Source organism: Elaeis guineensis, chromosome 10 (assembly GCF_000442705.2).
Source record: "Elaeis guineensis isolate ETL-2024a chromosome 10, EG11, whole genome shotgun sequence".
NCBI lineage: Eukaryota > Viridiplantae > Streptophyta > Magnoliopsida > Arecales > Arecaceae > Elaeis > Elaeis guineensis.
In genome coordinates, this window is record NC_026002.2 from 32,852,646 (window position 1) to 32,876,304 (window position 23,659).

The following is a 23,659-nucleotide window of genomic DNA, read 5'->3' on the forward strand; positions in this document are numbered from 1 at the left end:
CGAAGGCAACATGTTTGTCCAGGAGATTGATTGATCTAGTGTAAGGAATGGAGATGATAAAACATCTCTATCTGGATCCCCGGATGAAATCTCAAGAGCCAGTAATGAAAAGTCCTGTGCAGTTGCAAACAAATATTATTGGCTAGGAACTCAGAAGATAAGTAAAGAGGATCGGCACTAAAAAATCTTACTAAACACTACCCATTTGGTCCTTTAAGCTTACTGTTAACTTGTTTCAGGCTTTTATAAACCAAGATTTTGCGAATCATTCTAATAGGTTGAGCCACTTGTAGTTGAGGGATCTGAAGCAGTAGCCTTAGTGTGAAGTTGCATAACAGCTGTGAAAAAATATAAATAAAATTTTGGTGCTTCATGAGAACAAAATAATTCTTAAACAGACACTGTTATCAGTGGTTGAAGAATCGAGAAAAAGGTGATAATGATAGCGCACATACCAATATTTTAAAAAACACTAGGCAACGCATATCTACCAGGTTAACCCAAACATAATGAAAAAAAATTAGCAAATTTGACTGCAACAATTTGTTGAAGAAAAAAAATAACAAGGGGGGAGACTCACTAGACCAGATTCTGGAGAAAATTCAGGTATGGCCTACAATCCTATAAATTTGAATAGAAAGTAATTCCATTATTGGTTGATGATTATATGCATTTAAGAATGAGTTTGAATATTGGAAATTTAGATGCCATGATGTAATGCCAACCAGATACAAGAAAAGAGAGGGAGAGAGTTTTTTTTTTTTTTCAACATTCTAGAATGAGGGTAGACCTTGGCACAATAGTAAGGTTGCTTTATTGGCTTAGGTATTACGGGTAAGGTTTTGCATCCCGATGGGATGGGGGAACAAAAATCATATGGGGTGGGCATTATAGGCCATCATATGAGATGGGCCTAATTTCATGCCACATTTCTTTTTTTTCACATCTTAAAGAGAAAACCTAAAAATCAAATAACGATTGAATTTCTCCTACTAATGGAGCCCACTAATTCCATAACTGAAACAAAAAAAGAAACAAAATGCATGCCTAAGAGAGACCCTTCGTAATCATCCATATCCCTTTTCTTTCTTATCAAGCCTCTCAATCCATTATCTTCCTCATCAATCTGTTTCTCCAATCCATAAGGTCTTCCTCCCGAGTCTCTTTCTCCTCTTTCAAATCTCTCTTCTTTGCTAAAATCTTTGCATCTAAAAGTTTATAGAAACTGTATATCATTTTATCTAAAGATATGTATTAGGATGAAGGATAAATATTTTGTTAGGTGTGCATTAACTAATCATATACTACATACTGGTGAATACTGAGTTCGATAAATTATGTATCAATTTATCTGTAAATATTATTGGGTCATTGTTGGATATGTACCAAAAAAACTTACAATATGCATCAGTAAGCTATCTAGTATGTATCATTTGGTCATGTGCTGTATACTGATGAGTGCTATATTTTAAAAATTATATATCATTTTATCTAGATATGTGTATTGGAATGTCGGATGAATATTTTACTAGATGTGTATCAACTGGCAATATACTGTATACTGATAAATACTAAATTCGATAAATCATATATCAATTTATCTGTAGATGTGTATTGGATCGTTACAGGGTGTGTATCAAAAAAGCTTACAATATGTATCACTTAGCTATATACTGTATATTAGTAAACTCCATATTTTGAAATTTATGTATAAATTTATTTATAGATATGTATTGACTTATTTGATGATTAATTTATTTAGAGTATATGATATGATTATATAGTATGTATTGTTAAAAAGTATATGTTGAAAATGAGGGAGAAAGAGAATGTCTTTTTTTTTTTTTTAATCACGAGACTAGTTAACTCTGTTAGTAAAAATAGTCTTTGATTTTTAGACTTATTCTTTAAAATTGATATTAAAAAACATGTGGCAAACTATGAAGCCTGCCCTATATGATTTTTGTTCGAGATAGGGGGCATCCCGGCTGTCCTGTCCCATTTCTATGAGAAAATGGGACTTGGACGGATTTGGGACTCTGAAATTCATCCATAGAGGGAGAGAAGAAGAAAGAGAAGAGAAGGAAAGGAAGAAAGAAATGAAGAAAAGGAAAAAAATGAAAGAAAAGAAGATAAAAAATGAAAAAGAGAGTAAGGGAGAATAAAAAGAAAAGAAAAAGAAAGGAAAGAAGATAGAGGAAAAGAAAGAAAAGAAGGAAGAAAGAAAGAAAGAAAGGAAAGAAGAAAGGGAGAAAGATAGAGAATATTTACTGGGATGCATGGCTGGGACTGTTGTCGGGACGAGATGGAACAGTGGGACATTCTGTTCCATAAAAAAACCAGGACATCTTCATCCCATGGGATTTAAAATCTGGGTTACATGTTCGAAACTCATAAACAATCTCTCTCTAGGAGGTAAGGCTGCATACATCCGACCTCCCACAGACAATGCAGTGGAGAGAGTTTCATGCAATGGGATGCCCTTTTATTTAGAATGAAATATGACCGGCAGACAACTTGCATCGACATAAATTGATGGAAATGCACAAAGCCTATTAGGACTGAACAAGACAACTAGAAGTTGAGAGAGAGCCTGGTGTTGAAATTAAAAGCACTGAGTAGAAAGAATTCAGTTTGGGAAATAACAACTAAAAGGACAAGAGGCAAGACAAGGATGATGTTCATAGAGCTTCAAAAGAATAGTGCTCGAGACTCAAGAGAGTGGTTGGACCACAATTTTTTACAATAAATTTATAACCAAAAAGAATGCCTAAAACAATATAAAAGTTATTACAGAACGCATTTTGCTGATTATCATGATGGTTTCACATAATCATGCATTACAGACTGTTCCTAAAGAAGTCTTTTGCATGAAATTCAACAAATAATTGGATGGACTGATGTTCAAACTGTGTCTAAGGACTAAATGCAACATAAAATGGCACTCAAACAAAGGGTCAGGTGTTGAATTCCCTTATATCAAATGCACAAAAAAAGCAAGCATAAAACTTCTTCATGCTTTTGTGGATCTTAACATAATTCATTGATTCATCATTGATGCTATCAGCATCGTTAACAATGCTAGTTATGTGGCAAGCAGGAAAAACTATCTAGAAAGTAAATCATACAAATGCACCAGTTCTATTCTTTTATTCAGTACAAATGACAAGATGAAAATGAAAATGTGAATGCTTCATCCAGCAGTAATCAATCAGAAAATTAATGCCATGCCCTGATTCAGCATGATATGAAGCACTGTTGAAACACATTACGCCTTTGAAAATAGTGAATTCAATAAACAAAAACAGACATAAAAGAGTGATTACCTGGCAAGGTGTACTTGACATGTGACCAAGTCTCAACCTCAACTGGTCCTCACTTAGATCTGAACTGAACATGTCATCATCCCCCATGTATGCACAAAGTGAGTGGTACCTTTTAATTACTTTGTAATGTTAGTAGAAAAGATTAACTAAAACCATAAATGCATACTACCAAGAAGTATGCTTGCGAAGTAACAGTCCGACCAAGAGAATAATAGAGATTCACATCAATATTTGCTAGCTCCTCCCTAGCAAACAAGCCGAAATTCTTCTTTAGGAAGACATCTAACCATTTTAATAATGAACCAAAGATTCAGATCTCAACGGAACATCCCGTGGGACACCGAAATAGAATACCATCCCATGTTGCGGGACAAAACCATCCCGCTAGCATCCCAATAAGGACGTCTTAAGACATCCTCTGTCCCAAGTGTCGGAACGAAGCACGACAGTGGCGCGTCTCATCTCAGGACAACCCCATCCCACAATATTTAAAATCTTGTAATGAACTATATCTCAATTAATGTGGTTTCTGTATGAAGGCTTGGATAGTCAGCTCAATCTGATTATGGTGAAATTTTGGTGATTCACTACTTGACATGTGGTCCCAGTAATGATATCATGATTGCTATCAGGCATTTAACACAAGATAGTTATAGGATTCACATCTATGCTACTAGCCCATTTTTGTGGTGCCAAATTTTATTTGGCAAGTGCACTTCACACATAAGGTAACTAAGGAGTATGAGAAATATATTGATTATGTATACGAACTGGTGATTTAGGTGCCATACTAGTAATGTACCGATAGTGATATGCCCCTTGGTTGAGTGCCTAAAAAAGTTAAGTAGAGAGGTGCTCCTATGATATTGTGTGATCAACGCATACTTTGATGACCTGAAATAAAAATTTATATAACGAGATTTACTATGTTGTATGACTCGGAACATTACACAATAAAGAGGGTTCTAAAGAACAAGTTGAGTGCAACAGGAACACGAGGATGAGATGGGAGATGATGTACATTCTTATTTTAGCAATTGGTGATGATTGAACGCTCTCTTGTGCGAGTAGTAAAAGAAAAGTTATGTCCAGGAACCTGACAATTATGCAGCAAAACATATTTTAAGGTTTAATACTTTGTGTACCACTCATGTTAAGCCTTCCATTAAAAAGCTAAATACAACAAAAACAAATAAGCATGAAGGTACGTTAAGCATGCATCCACATATAACACTGTATGACAACAGTCACAATTTCAGTTCAAATATTTGAATTAGAAGTCACCAACTTAAATTTCACATATATATTTTTTGTGGTTCAAATCATCAACTTCATATAAGGTCTAACAATTCTTTATTTTTGAAATAACGAAAAAGATTTTAAAAAATCAGAACAGATATGTATATATAAAGAGGGAGTAGAGCTAAGGTGCTCTAAACAGGATAGCTTAGATAGTCGTCTTGTCTTCAAAATCAATGATAGGGCATTCAGTTTGAATATCCAAACTGTTGAACATACATTTAGAAATGCCGAAATCAAACTTCATATATTTTAGTCTCTAAACCATGCATTGGATTTATGATCATCAAGTGTATCCATATTCCACATATCCACCATTCTCAATTATGAGCCCTGGTTAATGGGTATCCTTATAAATCAGAATTTAGTTTTGAGTTCCTTTAACCTAAATGATTCAGCTGATAGCCAGCTAACATGTTCTACAAACCTCAAAATGAATATGTAAAATCCACAGCCATTGGATACAGGATAAAGATATTAAATATTGCAGTGCTCAAATGGAATAGTACAAAGTGGCAAATATTGCATTTCATGATTTGACAAGTGAAGCACCAATTAATTTCCTGTAGCAAACACAAGTAGAGCAAAATCTGCTGAAGATCATGGACCTCTTAATAGACTAGCATAAATAATGTGGAAAATAAAGATGATTTTAGAACCAGACAGTAGAAGACAGGCCATTTTGAAATGTAGGTCTACATCAAAGGCTACAAACCTACAACTTAGAGTGGTGAAAGGTAACAGCAGAAGTTCCCTTGAAACCAAAGGTCAACAAAATTTGATTATTCATACGTAAATCAGATTAAATGATTTAAAGACAAAATTGTTAGCACAATCATATAGAGTAAGAGCATATATTAAACAATGGAACTGCTGTAATTTTCACCTGTAGGCAGTTATTGGGGCATCTGGATTTGCTTCCCTGGGCATTAATTCCATTCCCCTACCTTCACTTATCATTTTTGCTGCCAAGTCTATCATCACAGCAGTTTCAGGAAGAGTTGCTCTGTATTCCCGGTCACTAACTGGGGCCTAATGAGTTACATCAAATTAAGCACATAAGATATGAATGATAATTATATACACAGTTTTGGCAGCATACATTCCTCAAAGAATCTTTGCCATTTTACCAAAGAGTGAATTTTTAAATGAAAACTTTGTTGGGGGACCGGGGGGGGGGGGGTTGAGTGAATGGGTGGAAATTAGTAATCATTAACATATATAATTATAGAAATCATACACATATAGGACTAGAAGTGGGTCTGGGCTGGCCCAAGGCCTATTGGGTCAAACCAGCTCTGGCTTTGGCTTTGGCTTGGCCCAAAAGGGTCCAATTGGGTTCGGGCACAAGTTGTAGATCCCGAACAAAAACTCAGCCTCACCTAAACCTGGCCCAAAGCGCAACCATGCTCAGCCCACCATGAACCCATTTCCACATTCCCCGACCCACATGCTGCCTCTCTCCTAGTCTTCTCGCCACCTCCTTCTCCCACCCTTCTCTCTAGCCCTCTCTCCATTCTCGAGCCTCAGCCCCTCACCCTCATCCTCCCCTCCCTCCTCTCCCCCTACACGCCTCAACTTCCTATGTAAAGCCCCTCTTCAGCTCAAAAAATCCATCTAGCAGCTTCCACCCTCCTCGTCCCCCAACCTCCACCTGCTTCTTGTTGCTGCCATCCATGACTCCAACACTTCTCTCTGCTCTCGAGATCAACTCCTCACCCTCGCTGCCACAACCAATGATGCCCCAAACTAGCACCCATCCCCTCTACCTCTGCTGCTAGATCTCCTCCCCTCACTCCTCCCAAACACCTCACAATTACCTTGTTGCCACCACCACTGCCACCATCGCCAACTCCCTCTACCTCCTCTTTATCGGCCTTGTCAACTCCATTCTGGGATTGTCTCATACACAGCCACTAGGTGGGTGCCGCTAGGTTTGAGCAAAGTTTGCTCAGGCTCAATTTTGGTTGGGCCTGTCAGGCTTCAGGTTGATCTCGGATCAAGCTCGGGCCTTTTTGGTCTTTGGCCTCACCTAAAGCCCGTAAAATATTCAGACGGGCTCAAACAAGGGTATGACCTACCCCAACCCGGCCCACTTCCAGCCTTGTAGACGTTGTATCTAAGATGGAAAGCATTTAGAACCAAAAGGGAAGTCCATCAACCTTGAATTTTATATCAAGTTTGGAATGTATATTTTGTCATTGAAAAGTATCTCATTGATTTATCCTCAGTTATAATAGTAAAGCACTAACGAGTTATCTATTAGTAGCAACCCTGCACAAGCACGACGTTTACTAACACATCATAATTGTAGCAGCTACAGATATATAATACTAGCATCTGAAAAAATACAACAGTAACTTTCTTGAATAAATCAAGATAGTCATGTCAGAAGTTCAAAGACTATAATCATTAATGCATACATGCTTTAAATGGTTAAAAAGATGTCTTTTATCCTATGTTTCCTGAATTTCTCACACTTTGTATTCTGATTTACAATAGCCTTGGTTAATTTTGTTCACAATAACCCCAATCTACTGAAAACACATGACCCAGACATTGGTGGAAATTGCCTCAGGAATCAAGTATTCTGAACTTAAGTAAAAAGTTGTAAGTGACTGGAGAACTGCAGAACATAAGAGGCTTGACATCCAGTTCATGACTAATATACCCCTTAAATGATGCAACAATGCAAGAAGATCAATAAGCATTTTTACCTTTCACATGAAGAGACTTTGCTTTGACATTGGGTTTCAGTTCAAAGAAAACAGAGGAGATACTACTTTTTTTCTGTGTACAGTGCGCTCGGTTGCATTTCACGGTCGTCTTTCAAGGCACCAAATGGTTTCACTTCAAAGATATCATAGCACCTGATTAGTAAGTGGATGAGACGGTCATGGTTGAAGACATCTCCTCAGAATAAGGGACAGCTAGTGTTGAAGGGACATGGGACAACATGTATCTTTTATTTGATTCTCAATCACCCGTGATGAAGGGAAACAGATGTCCTGAGACTTTGACGATTAGGTTCAGAAGGTGCCCTATCTATAAGCAATTTAGATAGCTTATAAAAACGAAATGCTGACTTATAAGCACATGGATAACTTCCTTGAGGATAAAATATTGAGAATCATTTTCCTGGAATCAGGCCTTATAGCTGTTTTTTGTTGTCAAGGAAGGCAGCAACAGCAACCTATGCAGACTTTCTAACTGTATCAGCTGTCTGCCTCCACATCAGCTTGTTGAGGGATGTACTTAGTTCACTCAGGTGACACCCTTAGCTTTTTTTTGGATGATATGGATCAAAGAATTGACAAAATCTTTTGAAAGGAATTCTAAAATAAAGATGAATATTGTCGAGGACGTCCAATAGGCAAGTCAACCCCTTAATGCAGAGCCATAAACTTCTTTTGGCTTTCTTCATGTTGTATTCTAGGCTCTTCTGTGCTTCAAACTGGGAAATCTTTTAGGAGAATCAGCCAGGAGAATTATCAGCCTGAGACAGTTCCCTTTTTTGGTTATTTTTCAGTCTTCCAACATATAAATTACTTCCTCCTTTTGGTTTTGCATTATTAAGTTTTGGATAAGAATTTGGCTTTGGTGGGAGATTAAGCTTCTATAACCTCCCTGCAACCTTACTTGTTCTTCTGTTTATTGAAAAAGAGCATCATAAACTCCCCTACATTTCCTAAAAATTTAAGAAGCATTGGCATTGATGGATGAACTTGCAAAGTTTTGTGACATAATCAACATTTTTTTTAAACTTAAGACATTCTTAATTCATATGAAACCATAAATGTAGAAAAAGAGATGACGAATAAGAAAATACCTGTAAAATGACTCCACGAACTGCCCTGGAGCATGCAAAATTTGTATGCATATAATGCACGATATCCTGTATTAAGTGTTCATGGGTCCAGTTAATATACTTGGTATGTCGCTAGGTGGTAAAGCAAGATAAGCTTCAACTAAATGTTTGAATTTCACATATATGAACCTGGCAACCAGTACTGTGACCAAGCAGCACAACACCCTCCGAATTTTCCTTATTTATTAAGTAACCAATAAGCTGATCTATTTCCAAGGAGTCCTTCGATATAGAATAAGAATACAGAGTTAGAGCAATAATATATGCAAATGAAGAAAAAAAGAAATATACATGAAATATGGTAACAGAATCTAAACTTACTTTATGTTTAAGAAAGTAATAATGTTACTCAAGAAATCGTGCTGGATCATGTTAACTTCATATTAGATCATATTAAATGCAGTAGATAGTTTAGTAGGAACTAGAAGTTATGGCACATGCAAAGCATATCTACTACCAGACTTCATATATGAATTCTGCTATATGTTAATTTCTTGAAGTTTAATATCTAGGGTAATATAGTTAGATCAATAATCAAATTACTTGTGCAGGCAAGCAAAATACAAACCGTTCCCTACCTGCCCATATTATGTACATACATTTATCAATCTGCGATGGCAAAATGCATCAAAAACTGCCTGTAACTTTGTATCAAGAACAACCAAGATTCAACTCCAGTCACAAACTTCCAAAATTATTTGAAGATTTCTTAATAACTATCTGAACTTATTATCAAAGGTCTGACGACTCTGACCCAAACGGTATCATGAGTACAGTACTTATTGTATGTTTCCATACATAAGTCATAGTCTTACAAATACTCTATTTTCTAAAATTCTCTAAATTTTGTTGTATGCCATACCCCATATCAAATGTTCCTCATACTCTTCAATGTCTCTTTATTCCACAATATTTTGAGCTCCTATGTCATCAAGACTTTCAACAGAATTTCTTTTCAAAAAAAAATAAAAGAAAAAAGATCATTTTTTGCCGAGTTGAAATAATAACTAACTCTTTAGACAACCTTTACAGTTTTTTACATTTCATTTTCAACAATTTCTTGTCCTGGACCAATTTAAAATACATGCTTCGATTAAAAGGTTTGCCAAGTCAACCAAATAAACAAATTCAGAAAGAATACATTCTCTCTCTCTCTCTCTCTCTGTGCCACCCTGTTGCTTATTGGCATTGAAGATATTCTGTACAAGAGTTGGAATTTATGAGTACTTATAATGGAGGTTACACACTTCTTTTGGTAACAAAGTTAAAAGATATATATACAATATGATGGGCCAGTGAACAAACAGAGCCCAGTGCACAATGATCCATGCAACTTCTTTGCCCTTAAATGCAGTAACTGGTATATTTAATCTAAAAATAAATTGATGACTTGTGAGAGGAAGAATTAGAATGAAGAAGGCTGATCAACATCAAGAATTAAAGACCCTCTGAAACAGGACAGATACTGTTGGTACTGCATCATTCTAAAGGAAAACCAGCAGCAGTACAGGGTGCAGGATGCTGATCCTTGATTGGATCGGAGCATCCCGCATAACCCAGCCAAAGCGGCTGGAACAGGCCTGTGCCAGGTCACCACATTTGGAAGAAAAAAAAGAGAGAGAGCTTTGATGCCTTACTCTCTTTCCTTTTTCCTTCGGTCACAGGTTTGCTATGGGTGAGAGACCAGAAAAGGGAAGGGGGGGAGGGGAAGAGGGAGAGAGAGAGAGGAAGGAAAGAGAGATGAAGGGAGAGGAAAAGTTAGTAGGTGTTGGCACCACTATTGGCGCCATACATACGTCGAACCATCTCGAAAATTATTTAAGCATGAAAAAATAAAAAATATTCACTAAAAAATTACTTAAAAGTAAAAGCTTTAAAAAATAATAAAAACATAAAAAAAGGTCCTAATACAATACCGAGACACAGAATTGTCCCAAGAATCAGAAGCTTCAAAAATATATAGTCTCAAAATCGTGTCAACCCCATGAAATATCGGTATGGACTTTAGTACCAGTATTCAAAACCTTGATTGGGATGGTTGGATGCAATGTCAAATAGATATAAACTGACATAAAGGACAGAAAGGTACTAGAGAATAGGAGGTATTTAAATAACAGGAATGGAACATGATGGGCTCCTGACCGTTTAGATGGAAAAAGATCCAAATATCTAATCTTCGCTGGATAGAATGACTAAAATATCAAGTCACCACTCTTTGCAACTTGACTGCGGTCTTTGTATCAAGTTTATTCAATAGGAAAATGAAATCCTAAACATGCCTAATCCTCCAATTTTATATTTAATGTTTAACACTTCTATCAAATTATTTTTATTCTAATTTTTACTCAAAAAAAAAAAAAAAGCTTCCTTCCAGCCCACAGTGAAAAGAAAACATCTTTGCCACCTAGAGACCTACTAAAACAAGTATTCTGTCTGATATTACTCTTACAAAGAAGGCGGAACCGTCCCAAACCGCCCATGTTGGGCATACCAAGCGGCACCGATACTAGACCAGGATGGTTCCGACAATAAAATTGAAAAACCAGCAAGCAATTAGAAAGGGAGCAGGAACAAAGGAAAAGAGAGACAGAGTGTGTGTGTGTGTGTGTGAGAGAGAGAGAGAGAGAGGAGAGGGTAGCAGTGAGCGGTGGCCACCGAAATAAGGCCAAGAGAGGAGGGGAAGAGGGCTTTCGAAGCCCTCTCTCCTCTATGCATCAGAATGGGGGAGAGCCCTATTTTGGTCTCAAAACAAGGGCTTTGGCCCCTTTTTCTTTTTCTTTTTTTTTGATTTTTTAAAATGAAGTCCATAATATGGATGCCCACTTCACTTAAAAAATTTCAAAAAAAAAAAAAAATAAGTGAAGGTGTAGTGTCTGCCGACTTCCCTTAAAAAAAAAATCAAAAAAAAAAGAGGCCAAAGCCTCTATTCCAATGCATGGAAAAAGGGCTTTGAAAGCCCTCTGCCCCCTCCCTCGGCCCTGTTCCAGCGGTTGCCGCTCACCACTGCCCTCTCCCTCCCTTCCTCTCTCTCTTCCCTCCTCTCTCACTTTCTCTCTCTTTTCCTCTCCCTATCCCCCTCCCTCCACCTCTCTCTCTCCTCTCTCCCCCTCCCTGGCCAGTTTTTCTATCGATTCATGCCGGAATGGCATGGAACAAGGGCATAGTATATTGTGCCGTGCACAAGTGGCGGTTCCAGTATTGTAGACCTTGCTCTTATCACAAATTAACAACAAAGCTTCTTCAACATTATGCATTATACAGTGCTGTAACATTTAGGACTCATTTGGTTCATGAAAAGAATTTTTCTTTTCAGACAGTAATTTGTCAGAAAGTATTTTCTGAGAAGTTATTTTCTCGAAATAGAATTTTGGCATATTTGGTTGACCATTAGAAAGTGACTTATTGTAGAGTAGCTTATGTTTGGTTGAGCATCCATTTTCGTAGAAAAACTGTGTAAAATATCTATTATATCCTTAGTAGATATAAGATCATATTTTTTTACTCCTAAACTTTATATAAATATTAATATAATATTTATATTAATATAAATATAATATTAATATAATATAATATAATATTAAACTATAATAATTTATTATGTTAATATAATACTAATATATATTAATATAATAAATTTATTATAGCTATAAATATAATATTAAATATAATATTATATTAATAAAAATATTATATTAGTATAACTATTAAAATATAATAAATATTATATTTATATAAATATTAAGATAATATTAATATAATATTATATTACTATTCAGTATTCTATCCTAACCATCCATTGATATTTTGTAAAATCTTAGCCATTGATCTAAAGGGATATTTTAGAAAAAAAAAAGTAGCACTACTTTCCATCCAATGAAAAGTGTCAAAACCTACCTCCCCGATGGGTATTCACTTCCTATGGAATGTAGGAAGTGACTTTCCACGGAAAGAACTTTTTTCACTCTCTCCTTTTAAAACTCCAACCAAACAAAAAACCCCCTGTCCACTTTCTAGGAAGTACCTCTTGCCCCCTCCACTTCCAACAACCAAATGAGTCCTTAAGGTATTCTTGAAGACAATGGTTGAGATGAACAGAAATTCATTGTCAAACTCTTCTAAATCACTCCAACAGCACAAGCTTGCTTTTTGCTACTGCTTATTGCAACCATTGCTTCCAGATGCTCTTCTTAGACTATGAATGATATACTTGCAGCATGACTTCTTCCAACTTAGGACTCGTTTGGTTCACAAAAAGAATTTTTCTTTCCGGAAAGTTACTTTTCAGGAAATAACTTTCTGAAAAGTTATTTCTTGAGAATAGAATTTTGGTATTTTTAGTTAACCATAGGAAAGTGACTTATTACAGAGTAGCATATATCTGGTTGAACACCCATTTTTCTGAAAAAACAGTATAAAATAACTATTATACCCTTTGTAGATAAAAGACTATATCTTTTTGTTCCTAAACTTTATATAAATATTAATATTATATTTATATTAATATAAATATAATATTAATATATTATAACATAACATTAGACCATAATAATTTAGTGTCAATATAATCTAATATATATTAATATTTTAATAAAAATATTAATATATATAAATATAATATTAAATATAATATAATATTAATATTAATATTAATATTATATTAATATTAACAAAAATATTATATTAGTATAAATATTAAAATATAATAAATATTATAATATTAATATTAGAATAAATTATAGGAACACCCTTTCAATTTTAGCTCAATTTTATTTACATCCCCTATACTTTAAAAAAATGTCAAACTAGCCTTTCTAGTTATCAATATGTTCCAATATGGTCCAACCATTTATTTTATCAATAAATGATGTTAGATTTCTCTCTTAATGAATGAAAATGTCCTTTATTCATGGATGAACTTGGAGGAAGAAGATGAGAAGAAAAAGTGGATGAGGAGAAAGGAGAGAAGGAGAGAATGATCGTGGGTAAGGAATGGGTTAAAGGAGAAGAAGGATAAGAAGGAGAAGAGGGTGGGGAGGAAGAAGAGGAGAAACAATGGATTATCGACAGAAAGGGGTGGAGGTGGAAGGGGCCGTCATGAAGGAGATAACTTATGGACGGTTTGGAGGAAAAAGAGGATAAGGAGGTGAAATGGATAAAGAAAAAAAAGGAGGTGGAAGGAGTCATCATGAAAGAAGAGATGAGTGAGGAGGAAGGGGAGGAAAAAGATTTTTTTTGCCAGTGAGAAGGGGCGGATTTAAAGGGGCTATCTCAAGAGATAGGGTTCAACGGTTGGTTTGGAAGAGAAAAAGAATGAGAAGGAATAGGAGGGGAGAGAGGCCGCCAGCAAGGAATAGGGTGGAGGAGGAAGGAGAGGAAAAGAGAATGGAGAGGAAGAAGATGAAGAAGGAAAAAATAGACGAAAATGGAGGAGGGCGCCATAAAGAGGGATAGTTTGTGGGTGGCTTGGAGAAAAAAGATGAGAAAAAGTGCATGGGAAAGAAGGAGAGGAGAAAAGGGAGGAGAATGGGTGGAGAAAGAGGAGAAGAAAGGGAAGGAAGAGAATGGGTGAAGAAAGGAGAGGAGAAGAAAGGAGGGAGAAAGAGGAAGGGGAAGTGTAGGAAGGGGTGAGAAAGAAGAGGAGAAGGAAAAGGGAGAAAGAGGGACGCCTGCCATGGAGGAGGGGATCAATCGGAGAGGAAAGAGGAGGGAAGAGCAAAGATATGGATATTTTTGTAATTTTAAAAAAAATTATTAATGGAGATAGACAGCTAGATCATATTGGAACGTATCGATAACTAGAAGAATCGGTTTAATACTTTTTAAAGTACAGGGGGTGTAAGTGAAATTGAGCTAAAATTGAAGAGATGTTCTTATAATTTACCCTTAATATTAATATTAATATTATATTTATATAAATATTACGATAATATTAGTATAATATTATATCATTATTCAGTATTTCATCATAACCATTCATTGATATTTTGTAAAATCTTAGCTGTGGATTTTAAAAGGATATTTTAGAAAAGAAAAAAAGTACTACTTTCCATCCCATAAAAAGTACCAAAACCCATCTCCCCTATGGATTTTCACTTCCCATGAAATATGGGAAGTGACTTTCTATGGGAAGAATTTTTTTCACTCTCTCTCCTTTTAAAACACCAATCAAACAAGAGACTCCCTCTCCACTTCCCAGGAATTGCCTCTTCTCCCCTCTACTTTCTATCAACCAAACGAGTCCTTAATGGCATCACGACATTCCAAACCAAGAAAACTATCTTAGAAACTTCATTTCCTTGGACCTCTAAAGTCTAAATTCATTAAACCAAGCACAGGATAAGAATCTCTTAATTGTTACAAATATATTTCTTCATTCAAATGGCATGACCAGAAAAATTTTATTGTGTCATGCTTGCATGATATTTTGGGTGATCATGTGCAATGGATTTAGTGAGATCATTTTCCTATTACTAGAACATAGTTTAAAATTAATTAGCAAGAAGCTACATAGGAGTTATGAATATTTTGGTGCAAATCCTCCTTGAGATATAGATCATCACATGAATAAACATTTTGACCTATGGCTGCCTTCCTCAACAGCATCTAGCAAAAATACCCAAAATAAGCAAATAACTTGAAAGCTCCTTGGGATGCTGTTGAGAGGGTCTTCAAAACTTTAAATGACATGATAGTGTCTTTTGCAATTTTGTTCCAAAAATATGTTGAAGCATTTTAGCAATAAGTTTAATCTCATCATCAGGAAATATGTCATTTCAAAACAATGATTTATTCCTAGACATGCATAAGGGTAGTTCTCCGTGGATTAAAAACCTTAGAGATCACTAGGAATAACAAAATGGTGCCAACAAATTTAGTGTGTCAAACATGCACAGTCATCTATTTTAAAACTATTCAGAATTTTCAAATATTCCCAAATATTTTCATATCTCGATATAAATTATCATGAAATTATAATTAGCAAAAATTAAAAAATAATTACCAGATTTGACAAATGGAATATAATATAAATTCTTTTACCTCTACTAATTTTTCCTGACTACATCAACCACATGACTCATGGGCTTCGTTCAGTTTAACTCTCCTATCTTTCATGGCTTTTAACCATCATTTTCTCAACTTTTTGCCAATCTGTAATGGATCAAACATGGTACAAACCTGTTGTGCTACGTTCAACTTTTTAATATGTCTGACCTGTGTTTTTCCAATACAAGATATTTAGTAAGAAATTATGCCACTTTTCAAACCAAAACTTTTAACTGTGTCAAGTTATTCAGACTTGCTTAGCAAAAGGTCCAGTGAAGACACTTGTGCAATGGAGCAATGATATTAGCTTTGCTATTGAAGTTTATTGCTAGTCTAGTTAACTAAAGAACATGTTATCTTAAAAAAAATGACAAGGAATTCTAGATGGCATCAGCAATCTAGTAGCCAATTTAAGAAATCATACTTGTTCTAAGCTGGAAGTACCATATCCAACATAAGATGAAGAAAGTAAGGGTTGCACCAAGGACCATTTCTCATTCTCCAAGGCAATTGACAAAGGTTCCAAATACCTGCAAAACAGGAAATTTCTGAACACTCGGAAGAAATTATATCAATAAAAAATAGTTTGAATTTACATCTAGAAATAGTTATATTACATGCATCTTGATCAATAATAACAACGAAAAAATTGAACCTAGGAAATTTTCTCTAGGAAATTTAACTTAAAACCATTCAAGTCAGGAATCCCTCAATCAAAATCCAAAGTCAAATCTATGTATAGGAAAACTGATAATTTAAATTTCAGGAAGTGAGACCTGTTTTAGGTCGACCAAAACCAATTTACCCAAGCTTGCACACTTCGACATGACTGTGGGAAATAATTTCATATTTCAGTGAGGTAAGAGCTAAATAAAAATATTAAATGATTAAAAACTATTTAAATAAATTAGTTTCTTACACCTTATAAAAAGGTGACACCAGAGTTTTGATTCAAAATACAATTTTAATTTAAACACAATAACAGGACATTAGTGTCAGGTGGTAAAATTCATAAATTGTTAGTAATCAACTATAGCAGCAACATGTTCTTGTACACATTTATTGGTGGAACTGGGCCAACAAAATTTTTTCTTGCTCCACATAATATATGAGAGTACTTTAAGATCTGCAACAGCTTATCAGATGAACATTGATCAGAGACATGATCTATAAAGCTTGTCAGTGCAAATAAGGAGAGTATATCAGAACATTACAGTGTCATTGGCCACTCCATGGAGGGGGGCAAAATGAAAAAAACTCTCATTTCTAATTACAGATGCAAACTACCCAGGATTATACCAAGCACAAACCTAAACACAGTACACAACGTATTTGTCAAATCCACATGTTAGACCCATTCCCTATCAAGCAATGCAGAATATAAATCAGCGTAATATTCAAAGAAGATGATAATATCAATATAGACTACTACAAAAAGAATAGTCTCAACTGACCAAATTACTTAATAAGAAGTTGGATCCAAACAAAAACAAATTAATAACTGGATCAAGTAGGGGCGGACACAGCCCCTGAACTAACTGATCCCATCTCAGACCATGTTGAACCTGGGCCAAACCCCATCAACCAATTTAGTTTAAACTGCTTTACATAAGAATATTCTAACTTAGTGCCATTTCACATTAGGATCAAAAATATGTTTTAAAAATTAATTTATTTTTAAGAGACTAAAAACCACACAATAGCCAGGCAGTACATAAGACATAAAAAATATTTAATGAAAACAATGAATAAAACAAGAAAAAGATGTCCCAGAAGCATGTCAATATACTCAGTTGCCAAAAGTCCCTCTGTCAATCCACCGATAAAAATGACTTGTTGGTTAAAATCACCGGTTTTGAATGCCACCTGTGAGAAAAAAATATTCCAGTGGAAATAAGAATATCATACAACCAAGTATTGAAAATATTATATATGTTGAACAATGCACGTAGATGCTATAGTGTCTAAAGAAGAAACCATGGTCATTATAAACGGATATGCTGGCCCTTCCCAAGGCACTGATTCCAATTCACAAATCACAGCGTACTACATCATTGACTTCATACAGAAACAATCATTTGCAAATACATTGATGCAGTCCCCAGAACCAAAATCACATGATTCAGAGGGTAACAGGTTGACCGGCATAATATTGGACAACATGAAGATCAATATTAGTGTCTGCATTAAGTGTTAGCAGTGCAGATATAGATCATCTGCAACTATATTAAAATGTCAAATTCGAATTTGTTCTGTGGAAATCTCAATCATGAGCTTTTCACTGCCATGAAATAATATCAAGGCCTGTCAGGAGGGCAAACAAGCCACTTCATTTCCTGATCATATTTAAAATAGTTAACCCCATGTTAACTTAACAGAAAAGATTCCATGGGCCAAGATGTCAGAGAGATCTTAAAATCAGTGTCCAGATTTCAGTGTCTTTTTTCTTCTCCAGATGGCACCATGCATGTGAAAATATAACCTCAAATATACCGATATGCGTGTAACATTTTGAGATCTTTTCTACAATTGGCTCTATATTTGAGATCAGATCTATGGATAGTCATCAAGATTCTACAGGAGGTAGCCATAGAAGGAGCAGGGCCTGCCACCAGACCTGGAATGCCTGTGTGCAAGTAGAACATACTACCTGTGTTACTGCTTAAGCAATTAAGGCCAAACAAATGAGCTACTCTCAAAGATCTAGAAAAAGGTCCAAATGGAGATGGAAGAAGGTAAGGTTTGATAAAGGAAATATGTTCATCTTTCAGGCTCAAAGCTACAGAATCCTATACATAAGTCTAAATAAGGAGTAAGAGATCCAAGGACATGACAAAATTCAAGAAAACAAGAATATTAGAATAAAGTAAAGATAAGCAACCCTGATTTCAGATTACAGACCTTATAAAATGAGCTTCATGTTAGTGGGATCTATATAAATATATAATAAAAAAGCGACAGTTTGCTTATCAGATCTCCATTATGAGCAGATTCAAACATACTAATATAAAATATAAATGAATATGAGGGCGGCATCTGGAGTTACTAGTTGCTATTGATTACAAAATATACAGTGACATGTGAACAAGTCTTGGAATCGACAGGAAATAGCCCTCAAAGATTTGTAGTAAAATTGAGTCAGGTTTTATCAATCAGATCAGTTTGAGATTTAATGTAAAGAAAGATAAAAGCACATAATAGTGACGGTGATAACTGATAATCACAAGAGGAAGAAAAGAATAGAAGAGGAACATAATAGAGCAGATTTATCTAAGATCATATAACTCTAAAACCATGCATTTGCACGCTTTCATTACTTTATGCCAATTATAACTATATCAGTAATGACTAAGATGCTACCATGGTATACGCTCTAATAACAATATATATAATGACTAAGATTCTACAATTGTATACCCCTTAGTAACTGCAAATGTCAACCTAGACATCAGTTCAAAAACAATTATGTAAGTAATACAAAATAAAATAGTGTCTCCCAATATGATGTGTTTATGAATCGATTAGAAAGAAGTCTAATAAGAAAGAAGAGGAATAAGAATAACAAAGAGTATGACAATACAAACATAATAGCTTCTTAATAACTTAGGAAGGCCTCCTTTTATGTACACATACATATATATGTATATGTACTAATGTACATACAAACACATACATAAATAAATACATATAAATAAAGAACAAAGGGGGAAGTTCGAAGGTTGGGAAGAGGTGCAGTACAATCTTTCTGCTTATATCGAAGCACCTCTATTGCACGAATTGGACAAAAGCGTCAGTTGCTTGTGTACATCTAGCTGCTAGATCCTTCTAATTCCTAGAACTTAAGATATAGGAGCATCAAATGGAATGGCATAAAGCATGTCTCACCAATCAAGAGGCAAGAAATCCAGGCTTCTTTCACTGAATCTCATGCCTCCATCCATTCCCCCCTACTTATAAACAACTTTGTTGACCTTATGTTTGATTTTGATGATGACCATATTTAAGTAATTATGATACTAATCATGTGTTTCAAGAGTGGATATAGGATTTTTAAAATATTCACCATCAAGAAATCATCCTCGGAAGAAATCCTCTCAAGATGCCAAGCCAAAGCACTTAAAAGATCAAGTTCTCACAAATTTGGATGGCTCATCATGAAGAAAATGAAATTAGAATAAGCAAATATCATTTGAAAGCATTTGGACCAAAAAATTCAAGTTTGAGAGGCCAAAATATGAAAAAGAATAAAGTTGGAAGATCTTTAGTCGACTCAAGCATCTCTTGAGCTAACTCTGACACAAATTCAGCTTTTGGCACAGACCTTGAGCCGACTCAAGCATGCAGACCGGCACCGGCACAAACCTTAAGCCGACTTAAAAACTATTTGAGTCGACTCAACGGCCTCTGACAGCAATAACGGCTAATTTTCTATACTTTTTCAATAGCTAGTTTTTGGATTTAACAGCTATTCCAAGGGCTCCAATGGTTAAAATTCACTCTCCAGCCACTTCTAAGCCTATTAAAGGCGAGAGAATCAATTGAGAAGGCAGCCAAGTGAATTAAAAAAAGATATTCATCAGTTTGAGTGACAATTATTGAATATCATTGAAAAGAGAGAAAAATGAGGATTTGTGTGCATAAATTTCAGCAAGCTTTTAAGATCAATCTTCTCCATCATCTTCAACATCCTCTCGAACATTAACAAGAGAAATTTAAGCTTCATTTGAGCGATCCATTAGCAGCTTCTTCGGGCTTCAAAGAGTTCAAATTTTTTATTTTTACTTTGTGCTGAAATTCTTATTCTTATATTTTATTTTCTTTATAAGTTTCTTTGGAGGAAAGAAACTTGGGGTTTAGGTCCATCCAAATCCGAAATTAAACATTGTAGATTTTGGTTGGTGAGTCCGAAAAATCAACCGGATTGATTGTGAGCCTAGAAAATAATCGGTGTATAGATTTTGGTTAGTGATCCCAGAAAATCAACTAGATTTATTTATGATTCCAAATAAAACAAATATGCTGTAATCGGACTGATTATAGTAAAATTTTCAAAGAAAGCTTGGGGAGTGGACGTAGGTGCGGGGTTGCATCAAACCACTATAAATTATTTTGTATTTATATTGTACCTTCTCTTATTTACTTTACTTGCTTTTAATTTCTGCTTTCCATTGGTTAAACTCTTGATTTGTATTCACCATCTTAGTTCTGCTGTAACTTACAGCATACACCTCACAATTACTTAAATTAGCTTAATTTGAAGCATATTATTATTTAGATTTCAGATTTAGTTAAAATTTTTAAAAAACCCAATTCACCCCCCTCCTTGAGTTGCTATCTTTCTAGGCAGCAAGTGGTATCAGAGCAGATACTCTAATATTTGTTATTGATCTAGCAATCTTGAGTTAAAGATCATGACAACCCCGATTGGTTCATCCTTTGCTGAAGGCCAATCCACATCTAGACCACCACTATTTAATGGCACTAATTACATTTTTTGAAAAACTAGAGTGAGGATTTTCATATAAATTTTAGATTATGACATGTGGAGAGTCATAACTAGAGGACTACACCACCCACAATCGAAGTAAATGGAGTGTCTCTTCTCAAATCGGAAAAGGATTGGGATGAATATGATAAAAAAGATGGCTCAATTAAATGCTAAAATTATTAATATTTTATATTATTTTTAGTTATACATGAGTTTAATAGAATATCAACTTGTACATCAACAAAAAAAAATTGGGATAAATTAGAAATAACTCATAAAGGACAAGTCAAGTTAAAGAATCTAAAATTAATTTGCTTGTTCATAAATATGAAATATTCAAAATGGAACAATATGAGTCTATTTCTGATATGTTCTCAAGATTTACTAATGTTATTAATACTTTGAATAGTCTTGGCAAAAAATATACTAACCATAAGCTTGTTTGTAAGGTTTTGAGGTGTTTGCCAAAGATATGGAAGGCCAAAGTAATAGCCACACAAGAAGCGAAAGATCTTATCAAGATGTCTTTGGAGGAGTTGATTGGTTCACTCATGATACATGAGTTAAACATGCATCAAAAGAAGGAAGAAGAAGAGTCAAAGAAGAAGAAGACCATTGCGTTCAAATCAACCATCAAACTTGAAGATAGCGATAAATCGGAGGATGAAAAGGAAGAAGAAAGTGAAGATCAAGATGAAGACTTGGCACTACTCCGAAATTCAAAAAATTTCTCAAAAAAAAATGGTTGAAGAAGGAAGACAATGAAGAAAAAGAAAGAAGGAATGTCATTTGCTACAAGTGCAACAAAAGGGGACATTACAAGCCGAATTGCCCCCTACTCAAAAGGAACCCCAAAAGGAGCAACAAAAATGCAATGATGGCTATATGGGGTGATAGTGACATTTCTAGCTCGGATGAAGAAGAATAAGATATTGCAAATCTATGCCTCATGGCCAATGATGATGAGATATATTTTGAAAACTTCTGATTTTTCTTTTGATGAATTATATGAAGCTTTTAATGATTTAATGGATGAATATAAAAAGATAAGACTGAAAAATAAAAAAATTAAAAAGACCAATCTGTTTTTGGCTGAAGAAAAGAATAAAATATTGATCGAAAAAAATGAACTTTTAAATGAAAAGAAAATCTTAACTGAGAAAAAAAATCTTGTAAAATCTGAAAAATTTTTAGTTGAAGAAAATAAAAGATTAAGAAAAGAAATTGAAGTTTTGAAATCTATAGTTGAAAGTTTACCCTTAGTTCTCAAAATCTTCAATTAATATTGAATAATCAAATGACTGTTTTGAATAAAGCAGGAATTGATTTTAATTCTTCAAGAACATAGCAATTTGTTAAAAATATGTTTACAAGAGCTTCACATGAAAATCATTCTATAGTTTGTTTCAAATGTAACAAAGTAGGCCATAAAATTTCAGAATATAATATTAAAAAAAATTATCATACTTTGATTAGATGAATTTGGATTTCAAAAAGAATCATGTGTACTAACTCTAATGAACCCAAGATGGCTTGGGTACCAAAATTTAGAAAATAATTTTGCAGGTTTGCTAAGCATCTGATGGTTTGAAAGGAGCAAATTCTTGAAAATGGATGCTTAGGATTTAAGATGAATGGGTGATGTTGCTTGGTAAAAGCTAAATTTTCTCACATCATACCATCACTAATTTTTGATTTTGTTTCAGTGATTGATTTTGATGCTTGATACCAAGGTTCGCTGTACCGGTACCGGACGGCATGCCGGTGCTAGACCGGTACGGTATGGTATCGGTACCGTACCATACCGACACACAGTACGTCTAGGCGTATTGGTCCGATACCAGTACACAATATTTTTTCGATTTTTAAATTTTTTTTTTGAATTTTTGAAGTTAATAATTGATAAATACAACCTCAATATGGCATTATATTGCATATTATTGACATATTTGGATTCAATTTGGAGTTAGGTTGTGGTATAAAGACTCTTGATCCAAAATTTCAAACATATATTTATTTACATTATATTTCAACTATGTCATCTTAAAATTAAAGAAAAAATATATAAAATACGCATTAAAATATATCTCAATATTTAAGTACAAAGCGCAATAACTGATATACGAACCTTAAGATGTACTCTGCATTTAATTTCTTATCGAGTGTCTGTGACGTTCGTAGATGTCTGGATCATCAATATAGTCTGAAGGGATATCAGTCCAACCCTCTAGTCAAGCTGCACCATACTCTCGAATATTCATCATCTCATAAGGCATCCTCTCTGGATTGTAAGACATCTCAAACCTCTCGCTAAAATTCTGACTCTGAAAAGTATCCTTAAGATGATGGTACGGTTGTGGAGGAGCCCATCCAAATATGCCAGTAGCAAAATCTGATCCGTAAGATGCTCCAGGCTACATAGGGTAGTAACCACTAGAAGATGATGCCTCGAATGCACCATATGCATATGGATCATAAGGTGGCTGTGGATAATAGGATCCATAATGTGAGGATGATCCAGATACATCCATGGACCCTGCTCCACGTGCAAGATCGTCCGCAGTATATATATATATATAATTAAAATATATACAAGTATAACAAAACACGATAGTTTAATGATAATTAAAATAA

The 23,659-nt window shown here is 34.8% G+C and overlaps 1 protein-coding gene across 1 annotated transcript in view; it reads right to left on the reverse strand.

Moving 5' to 3' along the window:
• Window positions 1-23,659, reverse strand: part of LOC105052732 (UPF0613 protein PB24D3.06c) — a 30,646-nt gene that overhangs the window by 987 nt on the left and 6,000 nt on the right. The window contains exons 2-7 of the mRNA XM_010933655.3: window positions 17,327-17,403; window positions 15,962-16,067; window positions 8,623-8,715; window positions 8,455-8,520; window positions 5,512-5,657; window positions 3,327-3,435 (exon numbers count right to left, since the gene is read on the reverse strand). Of these exons, the coding sequence (XP_010931957.1) occupies window positions 3,327-3,435; window positions 5,512-5,657; window positions 8,455-8,520; window positions 8,623-8,715; window positions 15,962-16,067; window positions 17,327-17,403 (597 nt within the window). The remainder of the gene's footprint in view (window positions 1-3,326; window positions 3,436-5,511; window positions 5,658-8,454; window positions 8,521-8,622; window positions 8,716-15,961; window positions 16,068-17,326; window positions 17,404-23,659) is intronic.